Source organism: Spermophilus citellus (genome assembly GCF_964194105.1).
Source record: "Spermophilus citellus genome assembly, chromosome: 4".
In the NCBI taxonomy this organism is placed as follows: domain Eukaryota; kingdom Metazoa; phylum Chordata; class Mammalia; order Rodentia; family Sciuridae; genus Spermophilus; species Spermophilus citellus.
In genome coordinates, this window is record NC_138185.1 from 157,446,822 (window position 1) to 157,454,619 (window position 7,798).

Below are 7,798 nucleotides of genomic sequence, written 5' to 3' on the forward strand. Positions count from 1 at the left end.
TGGCTCAGATGTCACTTAACAGGAGTCTCCCCTGTCCAACCAGCTCTGGTCTCCTGTTGCATGTGCTCATAGCTGAACTAACTAACTGGACTCTTTAAGGTGCATTGGGGGGTGTTTGACCACAGTTGCTTAAAGCTCAATGTTGTTGATGATAAGGAGGTTATAATGAGAAGGAGGAAAAAATGAAATTTCACCTTCCAAAAGTCTAAAACATTAGCCATCAAAAACTATAATTCTAATTTTTTATATGGATGGCATAACTAATCTCCTTTTGCCATTAATCATCATCATCATGTTGCATAATTGGATTTGCAAAAAATGTATCAAGGAAATGACTTTCCTGCAGTTGCTAATATTGACGGCAGTGTCCATCTGAGAGTTTGTCTCGAGTTGATTGTTCTGTGAGCTTCAGGCTGCTGTACTTTTCAGACTTGTGCTTACAGTGTCGGTCAACTATTTCCAGCTCATTCCATTTGATGGATTTCACTCTAAAAGTTTGTGGGTGGGCTCCAGGCACAGGCAGAGGTGTGGTGCTCTGTCATCTGAGAAACCAACCTAGCGGGATGTACCAAGCACTGATTCTTTTCCTCTCCCTGTACACAGATTTGGGTTGTCAGCAAAAGTGTTTGTCACTCTGTTTAATAAAAGTAAAAATTCTAAGTAGCTTTGATCATTCGTTAGGACTAAAAGTTGGGTCAATTTAATTGTGATGATTTTTTTTCCCCTCTGTGTTCTCTTGCCAGTCACGCCTGAAGCCATTGGCTTCTTGTCTGCTGTTGGGGTCTTTATTGTTCTTCTGGCTGTCCTCTTCCTCTTCATCAACAAGAAGCTTGGTTTTGAAACCATAGGAGGTCTCCCATGCCTGGAGCAACGAGGGAAAAGAAAGCACTCCAAAGACAGGACTGGGGTTCACACAGGTCTGGGTAAGCCTTATTCTTTATCTTCTCCTGAGCGGGGCAACTTGATGTGGCTTGGGTCATGGGGAGATTGTCACCATTTCCAGAAGGGGCCCCACTAAGAACTCACACAAGCTGTTGAGTAGGCATATGATGAATGGACATTCCTAAAGGATACACTATCTTTATGAAAATAATGTTTTCCTTAGAGTTGGAAGAGCAGAAAGGAGAAGTCTAACCCCCACTTCCTGTCTTCCTAGCTCTTTATTACATTCCTGATGAGTTTCCCTCTAATCCTTATAGAAACGAGTGTGTTTTGATTGATAACATAAATATCAGAGATGCATTTTAGCCTCATGATGTTAAAACAGTACTGACATCTGACTTCTGTGCTATATTTGAGATTTTTAATACCCAGGACCCACTAGTAGGCTAACCAGTCACTTTTCCAAAGGACGTTTTTTACTCTTTAATTCCACCAAGTGTACTATACCATTATTTACTCACTGCCTTCAATTTGAAGAAGAAAAAAATCACATCAGGAGACAATTGACTTGTTGGTCCTAAAGGACACATTCTATTTTCACTTGCTCAGGTGTAGTACTTAATGATACAGGATGTTATCACAGTGGTGGCCGTCATCACACAGAAGGTAGACAATGAAAGGCAGTATCCTTGCCTTACAGGTGACTTTGACTTCGCTCTTTTGTAGCAGGGTGGACTCTCACCTTCCTTTTTCACACCCCACAAGATATGGGCATGATGGAGCCAGGTGCAACCTTGCATCCTCCTTTAAGTGGGGCCAACTTCTTAAGGAGAACATCATCTGTTCCTCCTGCCTCCTGGGTGTGTTTTAAGTGAGCCTGGACCAAGTAAAACATTTGACTCCTTGATAAGGCAGCTTTTATAGCCATGGACACTTTATCTTTTTCACTTTGTTGTAAAAGAAAAGCACATTATTTAGGAATAAAAAACTATTAGTCTTCTGTTGTTTCTTTAAAAATGACCGCAAAACTTGATAGCTTAACACTACAAATGTATGTCTCATTATTTTTGAAGTTCAGGAATTTAGTTGGATGGTTCTAGATCAGAGTCTCTTGTGAGGCTGCAGTTAGAATGTCAGCTGAGGGCTGAAGTGTGGCTGGTAGAATCACTTTCAGGATGATAAAAGACCTCAGGTCCTGTCCCCATGGAACTCCTCTACAGGGGAACTTGAATTCTTTATGACATGGCAGCTGGCTTTCCCCTAGTGAGAGATCCTTGGAGAGCAAGGAGGAGTCGCTGTTCCTCCTATGACCTAGTCTGGGCTGTCACTTCTTTCACATTCTGTTCATTTGCTGAATGTAGCCCATTCTCAAGGGAAGGGGGGGACTAGGTTCCACTTTTTTTTTTAGAGAGAGAGAGAGAGAGAGAGAGAGAATTTTTAATATTTATTTTTTAGTTCTCGGCGGACACACCACTTTTTAAGGGAAAAGGTATTAAAAATATACAAACTTTTTTTTCCATATTTCTTATTGTTGCATTATGACTATACAAAATAATGGGATTTACTGTTACATATTTGTACATGCACATGTTATATAACAATATAAATTAGTCAATGGTGTTTATGTGAACATATTGTAAAACCACTATAGGTTAATAATAATGGGGAAGGGTGTAAATTGCACACTTGGCAATTGATTGGGCATTGTTAATGTTGTCTTAGTTTTTGAACTCCACTTAGGACATCGACTCATCTTCTGAAAATAAAATGGAATATTTTACATAGAGTTTGTCATGTAAACTCTGGGATTTATGAAAAGTTTAGCCACTACTGTCCCACCTAAGTTATAGGTAATCTGAATGAGTAGACTTCTGCTTGGTGGTAGTGTGGAAAGAAGGTAGGATTCATAGTGATTTGCTTTCCTCCCTTCAGAGCTAATTGCCAATCATTATGTAAATTGGCAAACTATGGAACCATTCTGAACTTCAGTTTTTTTTCATCTTAATCTGTATATTGGGATTATCAACACATCTCTGGACGTGTTAATCGAAATTAAAGGAATTGATTTTGTAAAAATACTAGCATAGTGCCTCTGGTGGAAATCCTAGTATAACTTTAACCATAGCTGTGTAGCATAAATAAGTAATGGCTTCTAGGAATGACATTACACACTTAATTCATTGTATTCATTATTTAAATTGGGAGATTAAAGTTGGTGATGTTTTCTCCTTTGCAAACTATAATGAGTACAAAGAACTAAGGTTAGAGTGATTTAAAATATCTCCTTTTTGTCTTGTTTGACATGTTATTTGAGTACTTTAGAGACAATTATAAATTATACTTGCAAATAAGTTGAGGTTTAAAGATAATGTTGAAACAATAATAATAAAGCAAGACCGAGAAGCTGTTAGCTCAAAAACACAGAAAAATACATGCCCTCCAACTCAGAGTGGGGTCTTATGACAGGAGTTTTTAAAATGGTTTATTCATTAGACTCTCCAAATATTAATGTCTAAAGCAAACACCTTCATTTTGACATTTCTCCTTTTAAAGGTGTAATTATCATTAATCAAAAGCCTTTGAAAAACATGCTTCTATTCCAGAATTTATCTAACCTTTGATATTCACCTTAATTATCATCCTCAGAACACCGATTTCTTGGTGAAGTTGAGGTGTTCTTAACATATTTTGACAAATGTTAAAGAAGGAAAGTAGGCAGCTTGGTGGAGAGAAGCATGGTGCAGACAATTAGAGCTGAGCTCTGCCACTAATTGGCCATGATATTTTGGGAAACTCACTTCACCTTTCTGGGTCTTAAGTCCTCATTTGCAAATTGATGAGTCTGGACTAGGTTTCTCCCAATTTTCATTCTGGGATCCTGTTTGGTTCCTAGAGTTTCCACAGCAACTCCTTCTCTTGCTTTCATTCTGTGAATGGAAGAGCCCTAATAAAAATGATTAAAAATCAACTATACCATTCTACTCTTAGATTGAACCAAATAAAATTGCCATTTTTGTAGATCAAAGAACTGGCTAAATATTAGTAACCTAATTAATCATTATTATCTATGTGAGGTTCTGAGATATATATATATATATATATATATATATATATATATATATATATATATAATATATTGCTTATCTGGTGATATCAGAGGGGCAAGAGTAACTATTTTCTGAATCTATGTGCAAAAATAATTTACCTCAGTAAAAAATACCTTCCTTTAGACTGTATATTTTTTCAAAGCTCAAAGAATTTACACATAACATTCTATGTGGAATTAGGTAAGGGGAGAAATCAGATGAAATGATGTCTTCCCAGTAACACAGGTAATAATAATGATAATTGACAAGTATCATTGATTTAGCACTTAATATTGCCATGTACTTGGTAAGTCTTTTACATGATTACTTGATTTCTTCTTTTTTTTCATGACTTGATTTCTTTATTTATACTGCCATAGCATTTGCTTTGTGGGGAGGGTGGATTCCACTTGGAACGAAGAAACATTTATTCAGCTTTGAAATACAAAATTGATTACAAATAAAACTTTTATGGTGAGATAGTTTTAAAAGAAGTGTCTCTTTAGAGAAATTTGTCTATTTCCTCTAAAGCTTTATGGGTCAAAGGCAAAATTTAGATGTCAGAGTAAAAAGCTTCATTTAAGAGGCACAATGCAGAAAGGATAAAGGATATGATATGAGGCAGAGAGGGAAAAAGAAAAGCCTTCTACTTCTAGAAAGGTCCGAGGATAACTTGGAAAGACAACAAGAAAAGAGAATTGGTGGACCCGAGACATTTTCTGGACTGGACTCTGAGAGAGTGGCAGATATGGGACCCCATCAGAGCAGTTGTAAAAAAAAAAAAAAAATCAGAATCCAACGTGGCCTGAGAAAGAGTCAGAAAGCAGAGGTCCCCATGCTTTCTCATTTGGAATTGAGACAGGAGATTGCCTCACAGGTGTACCTGTGGGCCCAAGGTAGCTGCAGTGGTGTCAAACATAATGGTGGGTTGGAGAAGACTTCTCTTCTACAATTCTTGTGAATAGTTCATGAACACAGATGTTTTAGAAGTTTCTGCATGACACTATAGTATGTAGGAAAGATAGTGGTGAATAAGAGTCAATGTTTTGGCTGGGAAGCCATTGCAGGGTAGCTTGGGATGGGATGGGTCTATGATAGAGAGGTGTGGGGAATGTATACCCAAAGCTTCCTGGAGTTGGGTCTGGCTTCACAGGCATCTGTCCTGTGCAGTGGCATGAAGCTCCACACTGAGAAGGGCTCTGCTTAATGCTGTGCTATTTCTGCCTTAAAATACTTCCTGCTTTCAAGGTACTGCATTTTCCTTTTGCCCTGGGTCTTGCCAATTATGTAGTCTGTGCTGCCTGGATGGATACTTCACAGGAATTCTGTAAGGGCAGAGGCTGATTCTTTTGGAGGTCAGCAGCCAGTAGGAAGGAATGGCACACCATGTTAAGTAAGCTTACCCTTTTGCCTAGATGCTCCTGGTTTAAGGGAACGTAGCAGTAGGAGGGGAAGTCCCAAAGACTGATGATTTATCCAAAATTAAATTGACTGAAATTATTTTGAGTGGGTGTGCTTGTCATCTTTTTGATCCTGTGACCAAAACACCTGACAAGAGCAACTCAGAGGAGGAAAATTTTATTTTGGCTCATGGTTCAGTGGTTCTGTCCATGGTCTGTTGACTCCATTGCTGTTGGCCCCACAATGAGGTAGAACATCATGGTGGAAGGGCTGGTGGAGGAAAGCTACTCAGTTCATGGCAGCCAAGGAGGGGGAGAGAGAGGGGGGGGGCTATAGAGAAGTAGAGAAGATTAAACCCTGCAGGGCATACCTCACCAGTGACCTACTTCCTCCAGTCATACCACACCTGCCAACAGTTACCATCCAATTAGACCATTCAAACTGTTAATCCATCAAAGGAATTAATCAACCGATTAGGTTACAGTTCTGATAATCTAATCACTTTGCCTGTGAACATTCTGTGTTGCCTTCTGAGCTTTGAGAGCCAGGCACCTTGTATTCAAACCATAACAGTGGGCAAGTTAATGTTTAGCTTCTCACCACTGAGCATGGGAAGGGGGCTCCAGAGAGAGAGATGAGAACAGTAAGAGTAAATAAGGAGACAGCTTTTATACATTTAAATAAGCTGGATTTCAGTTGGTGCTCAGCAATAAGGCTGTGCCAGCTGGAGCCCAGCAGTTAAGTTTGTAAAACGTGACAGTTTCTCCCTTCCAGTTGTTAGAAAGACCCAGCTGACTGGTCCCACACTGGGAACACCCTCACCTCTTTACCTGCAACTAAATGGTTACCTTCTGGTCCGGCAGAAGCCTCTGACTTGCCCTAGCCCTTCTTCTGCTTGGACCATAACGGCTGTTGCTGTTAAATATTTTTTATTTCATCTCTGCATTTAGGTTAGAGTATGTTCAAGTACAACTTTCTGATACAATTCAGTAAGTAGGTACTATTAGTATCTTCGTTTTATAGGTGAAGAAACTGACACTTAGAAAGATGAATTTTCCCCCCCAAGCTATTAACTGGCAATATTCAGACTCAAGAATGTGTAACTCTAGAGGTCAGGATCTAAATGCCCTGTTTTTGTGCTCGCCTAATCTTCCAAATTCAACCTATTACTTCATGGTTTTAAAAAGAAGAGGAACTTTTGGGATGAGAAAATTGGAAAGGTCTGGTGAATGTATGGTTCTCCTATGGCTGCCATTACAAATTACCATAAACTTGGTGTTTTAACATAAATTTATTGTTGCATCCTTCTGGAGACCCAAAGTCTAAAGTCAAGGTGTCAGCAGGGGCATTATTTTTTCTGGAGGATCTAGGGAAGAATCTGTTCTGCGTCCCTCTCTCCTAGCTTCTCATGCTGCCAATCATCCTTGGCATATATTGGCTTGTGGTTATAACACTCTAGTCTCTACCTCCGTCTTCCCATCACCTTATCCTGTTTGTTTCTGTCCTCTGTCACTCTGATAATCCAGATCTTCTCACTTAGATGCTTAAACTAATCTGCAAAGATCATTTTTTTTTCCAAATAGAGTAACATGCATGCAATTTAGGGATTAGGAAATGGACATGTCTTTTGAGGGGCTAGCGTTTAGCCCACTGTAGTGGGGAGGGAAGGATGGAAACATAGCTTGGGAGTAGTTTCAGCCTTGTGACACCAGGAGAGTTAGTGAAGAATTAGATGCAAGATTTTCTTTTCTCCAAGTGCAGTTAGAATAATTCTTACAAAGGATGTAACAAAGCTTGTCAGACATGTATGACATAAAGTATAATCAGCAGTCAATTCTGAGCTCTGTTGAACTACTCTGTTGAACCATTGGGATTGGATCCCAATCCAGGGAAGCTTTTAAAACTATTACTGCCCAAGGTCCACTAAAAATTAAAACAGAATGGGGAATTAAAGTGCAGGGTGAAAGGTAGCAGAATACAACAGTTACTAATATGGCATTATGTAAAAATGTGGATGTGTGTAACGATGTGATTCTGCAATCTGTATTTGGGGTAAAAATGGAGTCATAACCCACTTGAATCTAATGTATGAAATATGATATGTCAAGAGCTTTGTAGTGTTTTGAACAACCAATTTAAAAAAAGGAAAAAAAAGAAAAAAAAAAATAAACTACCATACTTTGGTTTACTTATTAAAAAGAAAAAATAAAGTGCAGGGTGAACTTATAGCTTAAAAAAAAACATGCTGGGTAATTTAAAAGTGTGTCAAGGGTGGATATACCCAGTTGGAAGAGGGTAGGTGCATCATTAAGTTCCCCTTTCAAGACACGAAAAGGGGAGTGCTTGAACAGACTGTGAAACAGTGGTCCAGGCCACTTTGCTCTTACCAGTTAGTTATCCATCTGGGGGATCCCATCAAGTCCCTCCTG

At 38.9% G+C, this 7,798-nt stretch overlaps 1 protein-coding gene across 1 annotated transcript in view; it reads left to right on the forward strand.

Annotated features, from left to right (window-relative positions):
* Positions 1-7,798, forward strand: part of SYT16 (synaptotagmin 16) — a gene marked incomplete at its 5' end in the record, with an annotated part of 265,502 nt that overhangs the window by 123,886 nt on the left and 133,818 nt on the right. The window contains one exon of the mRNA XM_081292276.1: positions 744-923. Coding sequence (XP_081148402.1) covers positions 744-923 — 180 coding nt within the window. The remainder of the gene's footprint in view (positions 1-743; positions 924-7,798) is intronic.